At 44.6% G+C, this 21,210-nt stretch overlaps 1 protein-coding gene across 1 annotated transcript in view; it reads left to right on the forward strand.

The window, feature by feature from the left end:
* The window catches only part of LOC138952397 (WD repeat-containing protein 64-like), a gene marked incomplete at its 5' end in the record, with an annotated part of 107,277 nt that overhangs the window by 33,411 nt on the left and 52,656 nt on the right, over positions 1-21,210 (forward strand). Inside the window, 7 exon segments of the mRNA XM_070324063.1 lie at positions 3,582-3,709; positions 5,610-5,694; positions 7,323-7,411; positions 8,230-8,289; positions 9,276-9,399; positions 10,094-10,260; positions 10,695-10,865. Coding sequence (XP_070180164.1) covers positions 3,582-3,709; positions 5,610-5,694; positions 7,323-7,411; positions 8,230-8,289; positions 9,276-9,399; positions 10,094-10,260; positions 10,695-10,865 — 824 coding nt within the window.

Below are 21,210 nucleotides of genomic sequence, written 5' to 3' on the forward strand. Positions count from 1 at the left end.
TCTTGGTTCGATTTATGTGAATTTCAAGACTTGCAGTAGAGTCTCAAGTTCATTCTCCCCGTATAAAACTGTCCACCATTTACTTGAACATGCAGATATAAGGACACGGAATGAATCTGTTCTCAAAGTCAAAATTATTACGATTGTGCCTCAGTTTCAAAACATGCTCTGTCATGGTTCTGTCCTGTAAAAGTTGGTACCTTGCAACAACTTCCTTGAATTTGAAAGACAGTTTTTGAATACTAGATCTACCTAGATCTGTATCGCGTTTCATTCCAGAATCTCTTTGATTGTACTGTTTGCTGTTTACGCACTATTACGATTCGCTAATGTCTGTAACGTTTGGCAAACTTACCTTGCAACAGCTTCCTTGTCTTTGTTGGCATTTTCTTTCAAGGCAGCACAACGTAAGATTGGCTTCTTTTGGACAGCAGGTAGCATGCGAGTTTTGAGACAACGACAGTCGTCTAAAGAAAGCTTGCTGTGGAATTTTGTTCTACATAATGGTACATGTGATTCTGTATTTTTCTGCGGTTAAAGTTAATGTTAATGTTACTGTAGGGTTCCCATGCTTCATAGGTAAAGTGGTTTGTATAACCCGACTATGCAGTATCAAAACACTGTTTATATTTGTGTATGTTGTAGTCATCACAACTAATCGCATTTTGCCTTTTGTTTCAGAAAGGAGGTTAAGCTACAACAAGATCGACGCTAAGAGTATGTCAGATATGCCTCAGCCACATGACGACTTCCGAATTTAGATCCACTCGGCATGGTGACAAGTCTTGATGAAAAGTATAAGACTGAGGACAGCAGTGAAAAAAGTGGCCACATGGCAGGTACCTATCGATTAGTGTCTGCAGTGCAAAAGACAGATAAGCTGATGGTTGATTTCCTAATGAACATAGTAGGCTAAGTGTGTGTGTGTGTGTGTGTGTGTGTGTGTGTGTGTGTGTGTGTGTGTGTGTGTGTGTGTGTGTGTGTGTGTGTGTGTGTGAGGATTGCACAAGATCTCCTTCAGGGACAACTACACCAACAACAAATACACAGACATTTTATCTGTTTTGCCTTCTTTTGAAAATTATACATGGAGTAGATATGATGCGTTAGTTTTAACTCGGTGTGTGTGTGTGTGTGTGTGTGTGTGTGTGTGTGTGTGTGTGTGTGTGTGTGTGTGTGTGTGTGTGTGTGTGTGTGTGTGTGACGGAGTGATTGAGTTTGTGTCGATTTCTTACGGGAGCCTTGAAGGCTTCGCCTCTTGTTGATTTATGTTTTCTTTCTTTCTTTTTTGTCTGTTTTGAAGTTTGTAATCTTGTCTGTGTTTAAATGGATATTTTCCTTTGGTTTTAAATGGAAAAATGTGTTGTTCTTCCTTCTGTTTCAATGTTAATGATAAACTCATAAGACATGGCCTGTTTTTCCTAAAAACTATGGTGTCTTTCGGAATGGGTTCACACACCTTTATATTGCATTTTCATTTGCAAATATCGATATGTCAACGGCTGTCTACAATAAAATAATTTCCGAACTCGGCTGAACACCGACAAGCTGTCTACAAAATATTCAAACCAGGTCTGCCAGAGAATGTATAGTCTGTGGTCGGTTAAAGGGAAGGAAGCGGTTGCGGCTTGTATCAAACCTTCAGCGCTTCGAATTCCCTCCCTTGATTCGATCCGCCAGTAGCTCTCACTCTCAGCATTCTTTGCGTCTGTTCCTCTTCTTTTTGTTTCCCTCGTCCGAAGTGATTGCACGATTTTTTTTTAAACCAAATCTTCTTCAAATATGAATAGCAAAGATGGTGTGACGGTCCCGGTAGGTCGACTAGAATTGCAAGAGCCTAATCCAAAACAATGAAAATCAGTCGGTCAACCAAGGGCTCAACAGGCGCCAGAAACTTACCCCCACTGTCCGTACAGTGACAAACCCTCACTTGTAATTCGTTTACAGTCTTGCATCTAACGCTATCGATTTTCTTAGCTTCTTTATACTTTTATCAGAACATTTTAAGAATACCCTTTCATATCCAAGTACCTCGTATTACTACTGTTAATTGTTTGTTTGTTTGTTTGTTTAACGCCCAGCCGACCACGAAGGGCCATATCAGGGCGGTGCTGCTTTGACATTTAACGTGCGCCACACACAAGACAGAAGTCGCAGCACAGGCTTCATGTCTCACCCAGTCACATTATTCTGACACCGGACCAACCAGTCCTAGCACTAACCCCATAATGCCAGACGCCAGGCGGAGCAGCCACTAGATTGCCAATTTTAAAGTCTTAGGTATGACCCGGCCGGGGGTCGAACCCACGACCTCCCGATCACGGGGCGGACGCCTTACCACTAGGCCAACCGTGCCGGTCTACTGTTAATTAGATGAGCGGGAGTGTGTGTGTGTGTGGGGGGGGGGGGGGGGATAGGGCGTGTGGTGACATACTGTACATAAAGGTAAAGTGTGTGTGCGCGCCTTGTGTTTTTAATCTAAGACGATTGTGGCCAATGTTTTTAATCTAAGACGATTGTGGCCAATGTTTTTAATCTAAGACGATTGTGGCCAATGTTTTTAATCTAAGACGATTGTGGCGAATGTTTTTACAGAGTGACGTTAAATAAACGATTTTATGAGTCTTGTTACAAATTGCGTGCAGGAACTGATATGTCACCTGTTCACCATTATTTTAACTCCACTTTCAGCACAGTGACAAACCCTCATTTTGAATGTGTTCGCAATCATTTTTGATTCACATGCGAAGCAAAAGTGAGTCTATGTACTCACCCGAGTCGTCCGTCCGTCCGTCCCCCCCGTCCGGACGTCCGTCCGTCCGGACGTCCGTCCGGAAAACTTTAACGTTGGATATTTCTTGGACACTATTCAGTCTATCAGTACCAAATTTGGCAAGATGGTGTATGATGACAAGGCCCCAAAAAACATACATAGCATCTTGACCTTGCTTCAAGGTCAAGGTCGCAGGGGCCATAAATGTTTTTCACATTTTCCCCATTTTCTCTGAAGTTTTTGAGATTCAATACCTCACCTATATATGATATATAGGGCAAAGTAAGCCCCATCTTTTGATACCAGTTTGGTTTACCTTGCTTCAAGGTCAAGGTCACAGGAGCTCTTCAAAAGTTGGATTGTATACATATTTTGAAGTGACCTTGACCCTGAACTATGGAAGATAACTGTTTCAAACTTAAAAATTATGTGGGGCACATGTTATGCTTTCATCATGAGACACATTTGGTCACATATGATCAAGGTCAAGGTCACTTTGACCCTTATGAAATGTGACCAAAATAAGGTAGTGAACCACTAAAAGTGACCATATCTCATGGTAGAAAGAGCCAATAAGCACCATTGTACTTCCTATGTCTTGAATTAACAGCTTTGTGTTGCATGACCTTGGTTGGGTCAAGGTCACATGTATTTTGGTAGGAAAAATGTGTAAAGCAGTTCTTAGTGTATGATGTCATTGCTAGGTTTAGTTATTTGACCTTGACCCTGAAAGTCAAGGTCATGTAAAGGTCAAGGTCAAGCATGCGAGTCGTATGGGCTTTGCCCTTCTTGTTAAAATTGTGTGCAGGTAAACTGATGGGCCACCTGTTCACCATCATTGACATCGCGTGCAACGAGAGAGACCAACACATCATCAGTCTCTCCACCGCCAGAGTGTTCCGTGTCTGGGACATCCACACACTCTCCTGTCTGCAGGTAACTCCGTCACGCTGTCATGTTCTGGCGTCTTTCGTTAGACGATAAGGCAAGCTTTTTGTTTGTTTGTTTGTTTGCTTAACGCCCAGCCGACCACGAAGGGCCATATCAGGGCGGTGCTGCTTTGACATTTAACATGCGCCACACACAAGACAGAAGTCGCAGCACAGGCTTCATGTCTCACCCAGTCACAGTATTCTGACACCGGACCAACCAGTCCTAGCACTAACCCCATAATACCAGACGCCAGGCGGAGCAGCCACTAGATTGCCAATTTTAAAGTCTTAGGTATGACCCGGCCGGGGTTCGAACCCACGACCTCCCGATCACGGGGCGGACGCCTTACCACTAGGCCAACCGTGCCGGTCAATAAGGCAAGCATACAATGCAGTTAAGATGGTTTTCCATCTTATGCAGGAGAGTAAAATGTCTTAAAAAAAGAGGGACTTTTTAATGTCGGGGTAAATTTACAAAGATTACGAACAACAATTCTGAGAAAACAGGGGTCTTAAAAGGAAGGGAGTTTTCAATCGGGGGGGGGGGGGGGGGGGGGAGGGGGGTTCTTAAAAGGGGGATTCCACTGTAAAAATTGAGGAGTTTGTACAAGTCGCATGTTCTGTGAACAGGAGCATTTGATACGGGGTGGCTGGGGGGGGGGGGGGGGGGTGCAGGGCCGGACCAAGTTCGTTTGCGGGGGGGGGGGGGGGGGGGGTTCCAACTGAAGGCAGGGGTCCAAAGTCCACATTTTTCTTTCTCTGAGAGGTACATTGGATGGCCAGGGGGGGGGGGGGGGGGGTTCCGGAACCCCAGGAACCCCCCCAGATCCGGCCCTGGGGTGTGTGAGTGGGGCGGGTGGGGGGGGGGGGGGGGGGGTCGAAGTATAAGCTCTCCAGCGTATATGCAACAGTTCTTTTGTGTCGAGGCTGGAGATCTCATACCTCTATCCCCACCCGCCCCGTTTAAACTGCCTGGGTTCCCCTCAGTTAAGTACTGTGAAATCCTTAGTTGACTTTTTCAGTGATATAATGGTCATCCCTCTTTGACCTGTATAACGGTAAACCACACCTAAAAATAATCATGTCTTGCCTTTTAACTCGGTCTGTTGATAACATGTGTATTTGTGACCCTCCACCACGAAGTGAGTCGCATGTCACCTCGCGTGGTTCTGCGTAAGGCTTAAATGTAAGTCCGGGGAGTGTCTGGTAACAGTGTGAGGGTCACCTTAGTCACAGGCTTATAACTCGAACAGTTTTCGCTCTTTTCTAAAACGGGTTTCACCACAGGATAGAGCATGAAAAACTCTTTAGGAACATGTACAAATATGAAAATCATGCAAAGGTGACATGTGACTCATTCCGTGGTGGAGGGTCACATTTAGGGCCGGGCAAGGCAAAGGCAAGGAGTGAGAGGAGGTGGGCACCGCCCTCAAAAAGCTGGCCCTACAAAAGTTGAAATCTCTAACATCTCGCTCCCCTACAACCAAACATGGTTATGGGTGGGAATACCGTTACCTTTACATTTATTAAAGAAGAGACCGGCACGGTTGGCCTAGTGGTAAGGCGTCCGCCCCGTGATCGGGAGGTCGTGGGTTCGACCCCCGGCCGGGTCATACCTAAGACTTTAAAATTGGCAATCTAGTGGCTGCTCCGCCTGGCGTCTGGCATTATGGGGTTAGTGCTAGGACTGGTTGGTCCGGTGTCAGAATAATGTTACTGGGTGAGACATGAAGCCTGTGCTGCGACTTCTGTCTTGTGTGTGGCGCACGTTATATGTCAAAGCAGCACCGCCCTGATATGGCCCTTCGTGGTCGGCTGGGCGTTAAGCAAACAAACAAACAAACAACATTAAAGAAGAGGTCGTATGAAACTGTGATTGATTTGTTTCCTTGATTTGTTGACAGGTGTTCACGGATAACGAGGAACGGCCAGGAGAGAAGAGAATATATTCCATGCTCTTCGACAACAAGCACGAGCGTCTGCTGACAGGTGGGACACTGTGAGCGAGAGATTGACATTGCGACTCACACACACACGCACGCACGCACGCTCGTACACCCTCGCACGTACGCACGTACGCACGCAAAGACGTACGCACACACGCACGCATGCACGTACGCAACATCTCACGCACACTCGCACGAATGCACACATATCCACACGCATGCACGCACACGCACGCACGCAAGCACGGCCGGCCGAACGCACGCATGCACGCACTCACGCACACACACACACATACCCACACACAATTTGTCTCAATTTCCAGACACTTAAGGCCTTGTCATACTTAACCGGACAGAGCCTCCGAACATGTAACGGATGACATATTTGTTTATTCGGTGATGTTCGTCAATGTTCGTTTTATGTTCGTTTTATGTCCGTTTTATGTCCGTTTTATGTTCGGAACATTCGTTTCATGTCAGGTGATGTGCGGTGTGTCCGCCTGCATCCGTTAGAAAGTTTTGTGCATGCACAAAACTTGAAACGGACAGTGACGAACAAGAATATTCGTTGGCTGTCCTGTGCATGTCCGTTCTGTCCTGTATATCTTCTGTCAGTGTTCGTAATTCCTTCGTTTATATGCTGTAGGTGTACGGGGGTATACGTTATCCAGTCCGTAGATGGAACTTGAACGCATACGCCACGCATTAACGGGACCTTAAACGAACACCTAACGGACAAACACAGGATGCCTGCAGGATAAACACCGGACACGACGAATAGACAAACGAATTGAAAAACGGATAAAACGTACAGAACTGATGAATACAGCATACCTGCAGAATACCTGCAGGACAACTACAAGGGGAGGAACTGACTACCGGAAGAACCTGATCATCAACTGTTCGACAACTGGTACGCTGGAGAAATGCGTTCACAAAATGTATACACGTTGTTGTTCCCTGCACGCGCCCGTTGATGTCCGTTATGTGTTCGGTTTGTCCGGAATGAATCCTGTGCGCGTTCTGATTGGCCGGTTCATGTTCGTTTGTTGTTCGTCAATCATTCGGAGACACTTGGCTGGTTGAACTGTAGCCGTGCGTTACATGTTCGTTACCGGTACGTTTCAACCGTTCCATGTTCGGTGCAAATACGGCCGTGGTTTGGATTTTTCTACCGGACTGACCACTTTGCCAACGGATAAACAAATATGCCATCCGTTTCACGTTCGGAGGCTCTATCCGGTCAAGTGTGACAGGGGCAATAGAAACAATCCTAGCTCTTTTACTTTGTTGATCTGGCATGAATGACTGTTGGGTACTTGCGCGTCCTTTGGACGGTACCATAAAGATCGGTGGAATACCTGCAAATGGTAATACAATTAACAGTGTCTGACCATTTGTGACCCTCCACCACGAAATGAGTCGCATGTCACCTCGCGCGGTTCTGCGCTAGACTTGATATAAGTCCGGAGAGTGTATGGTAACAGCATGAGGGTCACCTTAGTCACAGGCTTATAACTCAAACAGTTTTTGCTCTTTTCTAAAACGGGTTTCACCACTGGATAGAGCATAAAAAACTCTTTAAGAAAATGTAAAAATATGAAAATCATGCAAAGGTGACATGCGACTCATGCCGTGGTGGAGGGTCACATTTTGCTTGACGTTGCCCAGGGTCCAGTGTTATCGATTCCTGGCCACTGACCCGTGCTGTTCAGGACACCATGCAGGTGCCCCACACCCACGACAGACCTGTTGTACAGGTAACGTGTACTTAAAACAGGTATCACTCCTTCTTCTTCTTCTTCTGCGTTCGTGGGCTGAAACTCCCACGTACACTCGTGTTTTTTGCACGAGTGGAATTTTACGTGTATGGCCGTTTTTACCCCGCCATTAAGGCAGCCATACGCCGCTTTCGGAGGAAGCATGCTGGGTATTTTCGTGTTTCTATAACCCACCGAACTCTGACATGGATTACAGGATCTTTTCCGTGCGCACTTGGTCTTGTGCTTGCGTGTACACACGAAGGGGGATAAGCCACTAGCAGGTCTGCACATAAGTTGACCTGGGAGATCGGAAAAATCTCCACACTTAACCCACCAGGCGGCAGCGACCGGGATTCGAACCCTCGACCTTCCGATTAAGAGGCCGACGTCTTACCACCACGCCACAGCGCCCGTCACAGGTATCACTAAATAAATGTAACGTATACCGCCTTGAATATGATATTTCAGTGGCCGATTATTTTTAGCAAATTCAAGTGAAACAAAATCCATGGCCAGATACAAGATCTCCATCAATTCTGGGGAAATTGATGAAATATCTAAGAAAAAGAATTGTTTCAAACTGTTGCACTCTCCAATGAACACTTGTTGTTCATGTTTATGTGACAGGTGTTCCTAACGTTGACAAGGCACAAACGATCTTAAAGATGTTGTGATTTTTCGCACAATGGTTACAATGGGTAAAATGGGTAAAATGGGTAAAATGGGTAAAATGGGTAAAATGGGCAAAATGGGTAAAATGGGTAAAATGGGTAAAATGGGTATTATTGAATCAGATCAACTTCTTTTCTTTTCAGATATATGCGAACAAGGAACTGAACCAAGTTGTGTCCGTCTGCACCGAGTCTGTCATCAAGGTAGGCACGCGAACACTGTTTTGTCCAGTGTACCAGCAGTGCAGCGTAATGTTGGGGTTAAAGTTATTATGGACGAACTCCGGAAATAACTCTTTCAGGTTTGTATGGGTAGGGAAAGACTCTTTCAGGTTTGTATGGGTAGGGAAAGACTTTCAGGTTTGTATGGGTAGGGAAAGACTCTTTCAGGTTTGTATGGGTAGGGAAAGACTTTCAGGTGTGTATGGGTAGGGAAAGACTCTTTCAGGTTTGTATGGGTAGGGAAAGACTTTCAGGTTTGTATGGGTAGGGAAAGACTCTTTCAGGTTTGTATGGGTAGGGAAAGACTCTTTCAGGTTTGTATGGGTAGTGAAAGACTCTTTCAGGTTTGTATGGGTAGGGAAAGACTCTTTCAGGTTTGTATGGGTAGAGAAAGACTCTTTCAGGTTTGTATGGGTAGGGAAAGACTCTTTCAGGTTTGTATGGGTAGGGAAAGACTCTTTCAGGTTTGTATGGGTAGGGAAAGACTCTTTCAGGTTTGTATGGGTAGTGAAAGACTCTTTCAGGTTTGTATGGGTAGGGAAAGACTCTTTCAGGTTTGTATGGGTAGGGAAAGACTCTTTCAGGTTTGTATGGGTAGTGAAAGACTCTTTCAGGTTTGTATGGGTAGGGAAAGACTCTTTCAGGTTTGTATGGGTAGGGAAAGAGTGAATACACTTGCTTTTATTTTCGGCAAGCTTTTCGCACGTGCTCCTTGTCCACGTGCTTCACCCCTCGCTACTGACTGGCCTATAATGTCACGTGGGAAAGTTTGCCTCATAAGAGTATTCCCTCTTGCACAACCCATACAAACCCGAAATAGTTATTTCGGAACATCGTCTGTCACCAACGTTTTTTGAAGACTGACAAAAAGTATCAATTGGGAAGAGGAGTACTCTCTTCTTTTCTGTGCTATTCTTTTATTTTTTTATTTTTTTTATTTTCTTATGTCTTATTCACTTTGTTGACAGGTGTGGGAGATGGAGACAGGGAAGCTGGTGTACTCCATACCGGAGGCGCACGGTCCCAATATGGAGGTTACGGCCATCACCTTGAACAAGTCAGGCTACCGTCTCATCAGTGGCGCCTTTGATGGTCAGTCTGATTGTCCTGTGACCGTCGCGCTGGTGTCTGTCTGTCTGTCTGTCGGTCGGTCGGTCGATCGGTCTGTCTGTCTAACGGTCTTAATGACTTTCTGTTTGTCTGTCGGTCTGTCTGTCTGTCTGCCTGCCTGCCTGCCTGCCTGTATGCCTGCCTGTATGCCTGCCTGCCTGTATGCCTGCCTGCCTGCCTGCCTGTCTGTCTGTCTGATTGTCTGTCTGTCTGATTGTCTGTCTGTCCTATGACCAACGCGCTGGTGTCTGTCTCTCTGTCTCTCTGTCTCTCTGTCTGTCTGTCGAACGGTCTAACTGACTGTCTGTCTGTCTGTCAGTCTATCTGTCTTTGTCTGGTTGCATATTTATCGGTATATTGATCTGTCTGCTCGAGTTCTTTTTAATGTATCTGTCTATCTGTCTATCTCAGTGTCTGTTTACCTCTCTTGTTTACTGCTCAATCGTCAACGCATACTCTCTCCAGTACTCTACTCGCCAGAGTACTCGACTCGTCTGCAACCACAGGAGCTTGTATCCAATCGCCGGTCGATCATTATTCACAGTGAATAATGATCGACCGGCGATTGGATACAAGCTCCTGTGGTTGCAACCCTCCCGCTACAACCCACCATCCTCATGGATTCTCTCACCAGTACCTCATCATAACCTCTCGTTGCCCTTCTCTCGCCTGTCAGGTTCGCTGAAGGTGTGGGACTTCGGGGCTGGTCAGGTGATCAAGTCCAAGGCAGGGAAGGGGACGGACGAGGACCTGAGCATCACCGGACTGGTCTACCAGCGCTTCCACCACGATGACCACATCATCATCGCCTCCGGCTGGACCAACAAGATCCGTCTACTGGTGGTGAGAACTGCTTCTTCTTCTTCTGCGTCCAATGGCTGAAACTCTCACGTTTTTGCATAAATGTGTTTTTTTTATTACGTGTATGACCGGACGCGTGTTTCTTTAAGGCGAGACATAATTATGCTCGCGGAGCTAGGAAACGAGAGTGTATATAATAATGATTTGATGGCCAGCTACGCAAGAATTAAACACCATTAGTTGATACCGAAAAGGTCGTCTGTACTGGTCAGTAAACAGCCATGAACAGCCAATCAGATTGGCAGCGGACCCCATTGTTTCTCGCGTAGCGAGCAACCCCAAGGTTACCTCGCGTTCTCTTGCCAAATACTAGCGTTCCTGTAGATCTATACGAACATGTTTATGATTTTCTTATCAGCTGATCATTTGAGTAAGACTGCGAATTGTACACACCTTCATTTCTGTCTTTGTGCCAGGACTCGAGCGACAACAACGACTTGACCCTTCTCCGAGAGTTCAGCGATGCCTACTACTGGACAAGGGAGACCAGCTTGGCCCCTAATGGCAGTCCAACACACACGGGCAGCCCAGCCCCTTTGCCGGACATCGGTCAAGCAAATGCTCAGGTCACCAGTATCTTTAGAAAGGTGTGCTGCTTTCACGCTTGTTGCTGCTTTGTGTGTTTAGCGTTTTGGGCACACTCTTGCACACACCAGTCATGCGGTTTTTTTAGTGTTGTGACGAAACTTTTGGTCTGTTGTCAGGATCGTTGTTGGTAGGATTGTTGTAGGGGTTGTATGATTGTTTTTGTTGTTGGTGGTGAGATTGTTGTTGTTGTTGTTGTTGTTGTTGTTGTTGTTGTTGTTGTTGTTGTTGTTGTTGTTGTTGTTGAGATGGAGTCCTTGCCTTCTCCTCTTCCTCATCCTTCTGCCTTTCCTGGTTACTGTATCCCCCTATACTTACTCATCCTTCTGCCTTTCCTGGTTACTGTATCCCCCTATACTTACTCATCCTTCTGCCTTTCCTGGTTACTGTATCCCCCTATACTTACTCATCCTTCTGCCTTTCCTGGTTACTGTATCCCCCTATACTTACTCATCCTTCTGCCTTTCCTGGTTACTGTATCCCCCTATACTTACTCATCCTTCTGCCTTTCCTGGTTACTGTATCCCCCTATACTTACTCATCCTTCTGCCTTTCCTGGTTACTGTATCCCCCTATACTTACTCATCCTTCTGCCTTTCCTGGTTACTGTATCCCCCTATACTTACTTACTGCCCGTTATGCCGGTTGGCATGTAGGGTAGCAGTATCTCCCTATACCCTCTAAAATAGTCATGTTGTTGTTGTTCATTTTTTTTTTTTTTTTTTTTTTTGTGGGGTGGGGGGGGGGGGGGGATATATTAGTGTCTTTTCTTCTTCTTGTTTTTTTCCTCCTTCAGTGACTTCTCTTTCTCTTTTTCTTTCTTTCCCCCTTTTTACTGTCTGTCAGTGCGTGTGTACGTGTGTTTATATGCATTTGTGTGTATCTAAGTGTATAATGTTAAGGGCAGTTATGTGTGTATAAAGTTGGGAAAAGAGAGACATGAACGATTGAAGAAGATGGAGGAGGGACTGTAAAGTCCGAAGTCGAATTCATTACATGCGATTTTGAAAATCGGATTTCTGGAGCAAAACTCAATCCAGAAAGACGTACTGCTTTATGATGAAAGTGCAGGGACAGCTATAATTCGGCTGTTTGTTAATGATGTGTCTACGTGTTTTCAATGAGTTTTGATGGCTGTTTTTACATATGTTGAAGTTTTGGTGCAAGAGCATACCGAAAGTGTTGACCCCAAACGCATGTGTTTCGCACAGCAAACGCCTAGTACAAGTCATGCACACCGATTCGTAATTCAGATTTTTGTTTTCCTTCGATGTAGATAGAACTTGAGATCGAGTTTGCATCTTTAGAGTAGCATGATTTTCTTGCGTAGTAAGAATAAGAATAATAATAATAATAATAATAATAATAATAATAATAATAATAATAATAAGGGTATTTATAGGGCGCAAATCCAAAAATAGTTCTAAGCGCCTGTTTGTTTAGAGCATAGAGCAATAGAAAACTTTCTGTTAATTTGTTGTGTGACAATAGGCTTTTCTTCCGTTTGTATAGGGGTTTTTTTTGTTGTTTTTTTATGTTTGGTTTAGTTTTGTCTGTTTGTTTGTTTGTTTGTGTGTGCGTGTGTTTGTTTGTTTTTGTTTTAAACCTTCATTCTTTTGGGTCTTATTCTTTTGGTCGTTAGTGATTTTGTGTGTGACGTTTGTTTTTGTTGTTGTTGTTGTTGTTGTTGTTGTTGTTGTTGTTGTTGTTGTTGTTGTTGTTGTTGTTGTTGTTGTTGTTGTTGTTGTTGTTGTTGTTGCTTTTGTCGTTGTTGTTGTGACTTTTTCAATATGGAATACCCTTGACAAACAAGCCTAGGTAGGCTCTTTTTGTTTAGTTTTGTTTGTTGCTTTAATTTTCGCCCGAGACAGTCTTTTAGAGCAACGTGTCTGAGCTAGCAGTAGTCGTGGAAATAGTCAGTTTGTAAGAATGTTCATACTTATCAACTTCTTTATGATTACCGTTTCGTCGTATTTCTAAATGACAAGAGTAAGTACTTGTCTTGTATCATTGGCGCATTCATGCTTGCAGGTCATTTAAAAAAAAAAAATTTAATGCCTGTCGTTGTTGTTGTTGTTTGCTGGTTTTTTTTGGTTTTTTTAGTGTGCTTTTTTTCTAAAATTGTAGGTTTCGATGAGAAGTCAAGTTTTATTTTCTTGTTCTATTGTCTTTTAGAACAAGAGAATGATCGCTAGCAGTAGCAAAACAAAAGAAAAAAAAGAAGAAACAAAAATGCTGAACAAGAAAAAAGCCCGGAAGCGAACAAGATTTGGTAGTATTGTTATGAAGCTCTTTGAAAGTGCAAGGCTATATTGCAGAAACCTACCATAAAATATTTTGGAGTCTGTAGAAATCTGCTTTCTCTGTTTGAAGCTATAAAGTGTCATATGTTCAATTCAAACTAATGTGTTCCTTATCAGGTAAGCATTTGTTTTGTGACAGTGGATTTCGCTTGGTGTGGCTTTTAAATGTGAAATGCACAATGTTATCAGGAGATGCCGTGGATATTTTTGTTTAGCTGTACTGTTGTGGTGATGATGCCTTCAGACCTGGGAACCCATACGATTTCGCCGTATTTTGTACGCATGATTGTCTAGAATACGATCAGGACGGTCAGTGGGAAAAAATACAAGACAAATTCCTAGACTACTTTTCTTCACAAGCGCAGCCCGAAGCTGATCCAGTACTTTGACACATGAGCACAGTTTTTGTCAGTAAACATTGAAAGAAGAATTTGTTTAATATGTATTAGTAAATTTAATTAACGGTTCGACGGAGCATGTTTGAATCATGGATATTCAGATGCTGCATGGAGTACGTTTGTTTGAGAATACTCAAGTTTGTTTGAGAATACTCAAGTTTGTTTGATAATACTCAAGTTTGTTTGAGAATACTCAAGTTTGTTTGAGAATACTCAAGTTTGTTTGAGAATACTCAAGTTTGTTTGAGAATACTCAAGTTTGTTTGATAATACTCAAGTTTGTTTGAGAATACTCAAGTTTGTTTGAGAATACTCAAGTTTGTTTGAGAATACTCAAGTTTGTTTGAGAATACTCAAGTTTGTTTGAGAATACTCAAGTTTGTTTGAGAATACAGGGGTTCACACGTCTGATATATATATTTGTTGATCAAAATAATAATCTTCAGCATATTGGCTATGCATGTTGCAGACTGTGAAAAATAAAAGGAATGTTTGAAAGAACAGAGTCATAATCCTGACAGGAATTTTAAATGATATTTCCCATCTCCTTGGAATAGTGCAGTGCCGCCGATTTGTTGCAATTCATAATCTACGCGTATAGGTCTCACCCCGTTTATTTGTCTGGCCTCGTTCAAAAACAGGTTTGGGTTGTCTGGCTGGTTGTCTTTGGGTTGTCTGTTTGGTTTGGTTGGCTGGCTGCAGTTTTGTTTGGTGTGTTGCGATTTTCAAGTGAATTTGTGACTGAACATGTTAGGCTACTGCCTCCGAGGAAGAGGCATATACTTATATCGTTGTAGCTAAATCTACTGCTAACAAATTAATGTTAGCAAGTTATCACAAATGCCTTCTCTCTCTGTCTCTCTCTGTCTCTCTCTGTCTCTCTCTCTGTCTCTGTCTCTCTCTCTGTCTCTCTCTGTCTCTGTCTCTCTCTCTCTCTCTGTATGTCTCTCTCTTTCTTTCTTTCTCTCTCTCTCTCTCTCTCTCTCTCTCTCTCTCTCTCTCTCTCTCTCTCTCTCTCTCTCTCATTCTCTTTCTCTTTCTTAGGTATATCAGACATATCAATAAAAAGAGAGAGACAAACAGACAGACACACAGAGATGTCAAACACTCACATACTCTTGCTCAACATTTGAGCAAAACTGTCCTCTTTTTCTAATACAGGATAAGCGAGAAGGAAAGCGAAAGAGAAAGACAGACACAACGCGAAAAGAGAGACAGACACAAAGCGAAAAGAGAGACAGACACAAAGCGAAAAGAGAGACAGACACAAAGCGAAAGAGAAAGAGAGACACAACGCGAAAAGAGAGACAGACACAACGCGAAAAGAGAGACAGACACAACGCGAAAAGAGAGACAGACACAAAGCGAAAGAGAAAGACAGACACAACGCGAAAAGAGAGACAGACACAACGCGAAAAGAGAGACAGACACAAAGCGAAAAGAGAGACAGACACAAAGCGAAAAGAGAAAGACAGACACAACGCGAAAAGAGAGACAGACACAAAGCGAAAAGAGAGACAGACACAAAGCGAAAAGAGAGACAGACACAACGCGAAAAGAGAGACAGACACAACGCGAAAAGAGAGAGACACAACGCGAAGAGAGAGACAGACACAAAGCGAAAAGAGAGACAGACACAACGCGAAAAGAGAGACAGACACAACGCGAAAAGAGAGACAGACACAACGCGAAAAGAGAGACAGACACAACACGAAAAGAGAGACAGACACAACGCGAAAAGAGAGACAGACACAACGCGAAAAGAGAGACAGACACAACGCGAAAAGAGAGACAGACACAACGCGAAAAGAGAGACAGACACAAAGCGAAAAGAGAGACAGACACAACGCGAAAAGAGAGACAGACACAACGCGAAAAGAGAGACAGACACAACGCGAAAAGAGAGACAGACACAACGCGAAAAGAGAGACAGACACAACGCGAAAAGAGAGACAGACACAACGCGAAAAGAGAGACAGACACAACGCGAAAAGAGAGACAGACACAAAGCGAAAAGAGAGACAGACACAACGCGAAAAGAGAGACAGACACAACGCGAAAAGAGAGACAGACACAACGCGAAAAGAGAGACAGACACAACGCGAAAAGAGAGACAGACACAACGCGAAAAGAGAGACAGACACAAAGCGAAAAGAGAGACAGACACAACGCGAAAAGAGAGACAGACACAACACGAAAAGAGAGACAGACACAACGCGAAAAGAGAGACAGACACAAAGCGAAAAGAGAGACAGACACAACGCGAAAAGAGAGACAGACACAAAGCGAAAAGAGAGACAGACACAAAGCGAAAAGAGAGACAGACACAACGCGAAAAGAGAGACAGACACAAAGCGAAAAGAGAGACAGACACAACGCGAAAAGAGAGACAGACACAACGCGAAAAGAGAGACAGACACAACGCGAAAAGAGAGACAGACACAACGCGAAAAGAGAGACAGACACAAAGCGAAAAGAGAGACAGACACAACGCGAAAAGAGAGACAGACACAACGCGAAAAGAGAGACAGACACAACGCGAAAAGAGAGACAGACACAACGCGAAAAGAGAGACAGACACAAAGCGAAAAGAGAGACAGACACAACGCGAAAAGAGAGACAGACACAAAGCGAAAAGAGAGACAGACACAAAGCGAAAAGAGAGACAGACACAAAGCGAAAAGAGAGACAGACACAACGCGAAAAGAGAGACAGACACAACGCGAAAAGAGAGACAGACACAAAGCGAAAAGAGAGACAGACACAACGCGAAAAGAGAGACAGACACAACGCGAAAAGAGAGACAGACACAACGCGAAAAGAGAGACAGACACAACGCGAAAAGAGAGACAGACACAACGCGAAAAGAGAGACAGACACAACGCGAAAAGAGAGACAGACACAACGCGAAAAGAAAGACAGACACAACGCGAAAAGAGAGACAGACACAACGCGAAAAGAGAGACAGACACAACGCGAAAAGAGAGACAGACACAACGCGAAAAGAGAGACAGACACAACGCGAAAAGAGAGACAGACACAACGCGAAAAGAGAGACAGACACAACGCGAAAAGAGAGACAGACACAACGCGAAAAGAGAGACAGACACAACGCGAAAAGAGAGACAGACACAACGCGAAAAGAGAGACAGACACAACGCGAAAAGAGAGACAGACACAACGCGAAAAGAGAGACAGACACAACGCGAAAAGAGAGACAGACACAACGCGAAAAGAGAGACAGACACAAAGCGAAAAGAGAGACAGACACAACGCGAAAAGAGAGACAGACACAAAGCGAAAAGAGAGACAGACACAACGCGAAAAGAGAGACAGACACAACGCGAAAAGAGAGACAGACACAAAGCGAAAAGAGAGACAGACACAACGCGAAAAGAGAGACAGACACAACGCGAAAAGAAAGACAGACACAACGCGAAAAGAGAGACAGACACAAAGCGAAAGAGAGACAGACACAAAGCGAAAAGAGAGACAGACACAAAGCGAAAAGAGAGACAGACACAACGCGAAAAGAGAGACAGACACAAAGCGAAAAGAGAGACAGACACAACGCGAAAAGAGAGACAGACACAACGCGAAAAGAGAGACAGACACAAAGCGAAAAGAGAGACAGACACAACGCGAAAAGAGAGACAGACACAAAGCGAAAAGAGAGACAGACACAACGCGAAAAGAGAGACAGACACAAAGCGAAAAGAGAGACAGACACAAAGCGAAAAGAGAGACAGACACAACGCGAAAAGAGAGACAGACACAAAGCGAAAAGAGAGACAGACACAACGCGAAAAGAGAGACAGACACAACGCGAAAAGAGAGACAGACACAACGCGAAAAGAGAGACAGACACAAAGCGAAAAGAGAGACAGACACAACGCGAAAAGAGAGACAGACACAACGCGAAAAGAGAGACAGACACAAAGCGAAAAGAGAGACAGACACAACGCGAAAAGAGAGACAGACACAACGCGAAAAGAGAGACAGACACAAAGGGAAAAGAGAGACAGACACAACGCGAAAAGAGAGACAGACACAACGCGAAAAGAGAGACAGACACAACGCGAAAAGAGAGACAGACACAACGCGAAAAGAGAGACAGACACAACGCGAAAAGAGAGACAGACACAACGCGAAAAGAGAGACAGACACAACGCGAAAAGAGAGACAGACACAACGCGAAAAGAGAGACAGACACAACGCGAAAAGAGAGACAGACACAAAGCGAAAAGAGAGACAGACACAAAGCGAAAAGAGAGACAGACACAACGCGAAAAGAGAGACAGACACAACGCGAAAAGAGAGACAGACACAAAGGGAAAAGAGAGACAGACACAACGCGAAAAGAGAGACAGACACAACGCGAAAAGAGAGACAGACACAACGCGAAAAGAGAGACAGACACAACGCGAAAAGAGAGACAGACACAACGCGAAAAGAGAGACAGACACAACGCGAAAAGAGAGACAGACACAACGCGAAAAGAGAGACAGACACAACGCGAAAAGAGAGACAGACACAAAGCGAAAAGAGAGACAGACACAACGCGAAAAGAGAGACAGACACAACGCGAAAAGAGAGACAGACACAAAGGGAAAAGAGAGACAGACACAACGCGAAAAGAGAGACAGACACAACGCGAAAAGAGAGACAGACACAAAGCGAAAAGAGAGACAGACACAACGCGAAAAGAGAGACAGACACAACGCGAAAAGAGAGACAGACACAACGCGAAAAGAGAGACAGACACAACGCGAAAAGAGAGACAGACACAAAGCGAAAAGAGAGACAGACACAACGCGAAAAGAGAGACAGACACAACGCGAAAAGAGAGACAGACACAACGCGAAAAGAGAGACAGACACAAAGCGAAAAGAGAGACAGACACAACGCGAAAAGAGAGACAGACACAACGCGAAAAGAGAGACAGACACAACGCGAAAAGAGAGAGACAGACACAACGCGAAAAGAGAGACAGACACAAAGCGAAAGAGAGACAGACACAAAGCGAAAAGAGAGACAGACACAACGCGAAAAGAGAGACAGACACAACGCGAAAAGAGAGACAGACACAACGCGAAAAGAGAGACAGACACAAAGCGAAAAGAGAGACAGACACAACGCGAAAAGAGAGACAGACACAACGCGAAAAGAGAGACAGACACAACGCGAAAAGAGAGACAGACACAACGCGAAAAGAGAGACAGACACAACGCGAAAAGAGAGACAGACACAACGCGAAAAGAGAGACAGACACAACGCGAAAAGAGAGACAGACACAAAGCGAAAAGAGAGACAGACACAACGCGAAAAGAGAGACAGACACAACGCGAAAAGAGAGACAGACACAACGCGAAAAGAGAGACAGACACAACGCGAAAAGAGAGACAGACACAACACGAAAAGAGAGACAGACACAAAGCGAAAAGAGAGACAGACACAACGCGAAAAGAGAGACAGACACAACGCGAAAAGAAAGACAGACACAACGCGAAAAGAGAGACAGACACAACGCGAAAAGAGAGACAGACACAAAGCGAAAAGAGAGACAGACACAACGCGAAAAGAGAGACAGACACAACGCGAAAGAGAAAGACAGACACAAAGCGAAAAGAGAGACAGACACAACGCGAAAAGAGAGACAGACACAACGCGAAAAGAAAGACAGACACAACGCGAAAAGAGAGACAGACACAACGCGAAAAGAGAGACAGACACAACGCGAAAAGAGAGACAGACACAACGCGAAAAGAGAGACAGACACAAAGCGAAAAGAGAGACAGACACAACGCGAAAAGAGAGACAGACACAACGCGAAAAGAGAGACAGACACAAAGCGAAAGAGAAAGACAGACACAACGCGAAAAGAGAGACAGACACAACGCGAAAAGAGAGACAGACACAAAGCGAAAAGAGAGACAGACACAAAGCGAAAAGAGAAAGACAGACACAACGCGAAAGAGAAAGACAGACACAACGCGAAAAGAAAGACAGACACAAAGCGAAAAGAGAGACAGACACAACGCGAAAAGAAAGACAGACACAAAGCGAAAAGAGAGACAGACACAACGCGAAAAGAGAAAGACAGACACAACGCGAAAAGAGAGACAGACACAACGCGAAAAGAGAGACAGACACAAAGCGAAAAGAGAGACAGACACAACGCGAAAAGAGAGACAGACACAACGCGAAAAGAGAGACAGACACAACGCGAAAAGAGAGACAGACACAACGCGAAAAGAGAGACAGACACAACGCGAAAAGAGAGACAGACACAACGCGAAAAGAGAGACAGACACAACGCGAAAAGAGAGACAGACACAACGCGAAAAGAGAGACAGACACAACGCGAAAAGAGAGACAGACACAACGCGAAAAGAGAGACAGACACAACGCGAAAAGAGAGACAGACACAACGCGAAAAGAGAGACAGACACAACGCGAAAAGAGAGACAGACACAACGCGAAAAGAGAGACAGACACAACGCGAAAAGAGAGACAGACACAACGCGAAAAGAGAGACAGACACAACGCGAAAAGAGAGACAGACACAACGCGAAAAGAGAGACAGACACAACGCGAAAAGAGAGACAGACACAAAGCGAAAGAGAGACAGACACAAAGCGAAAAGAGAGACAGACACAACGCGAAAGAGAGAGACAGACACAACGCGAAAAGAGAGACAGACACAACGCGAAAAGAGAGACAGACACAACGCGAAAAGAAAGACAGACACAACGCGAAAAGAGAGACAGACACAACGCGAAAAGAGAGACAGACACAAAGCGAAAAGAGAGACAGACACAAAGCGAAAGAGAAAGACAGACACAACGCGAAAAGAGAGACAGACACAACGCGAAAAGAGAGACAGACACAACGCGAAAAGAGAGACAGACACAAAGCGAAAAGAGAGACAGACACAAAGCGAAAAGAGAGACAGACACAACGCGAAAAGAGAGACAGACACAACGCGAAAAGAGAGACAGACACAACGCGAAAAGAGAGACAGACACAAAGCGAAAGAGAGACAGACACAACGCGAAAAGAGAGACAGACACAACGCGAAAAGAGAGACAGACACAACGCGAAAGAGAAAGACAGACACAACGCGAAAAGAGAGACAGACACAACGCGAAAAGAGAGACAGACACAAAGCGAAAAGAGAGACAGACACAAAGCGAAAAGAGAGACAGACACAAAGCGAAAGAGAAAGACAGACACAACGCGAAAAGAAAGACAGACACAAAGCGAAAAGAGAGACAGACACAACGCGAAAGAGAAAGACAGACACAAAGCGAAAAGAGAGACAGACACAACGCGAAAGAGAAAGACAGACACAACGCGAAAAGAGAGACAGACACAACGCGAAAAGAAAGACAGACACAAAGCGAAAAGAGAGACAGACACAACGCGAAAGAGAAAGACAGACACAACGCGAAAAGAGAGACAGACACAAAGCGAAAAGAGAGACAGACACAACGCGAAAAGAGAGACAGACACAACGCGAAAAGAGAGACAGACACAAAGCGAAAAGAGAGACAGACACAACGCGAAAAGAGAGACAGACACAAAGCGAAAAGAGAGACAGACACAACGCGAAAAGAGAGACAGACACAAAGCGAAAGAGAGAC

This window comes from Littorina saxatilis, linkage group LG17 (genome assembly GCF_037325665.1).
Source record: "Littorina saxatilis isolate snail1 linkage group LG17, US_GU_Lsax_2.0, whole genome shotgun sequence".
NCBI classification, from domain to species: domain Eukaryota; kingdom Metazoa; phylum Mollusca; class Gastropoda; order Littorinimorpha; family Littorinidae; genus Littorina; species Littorina saxatilis.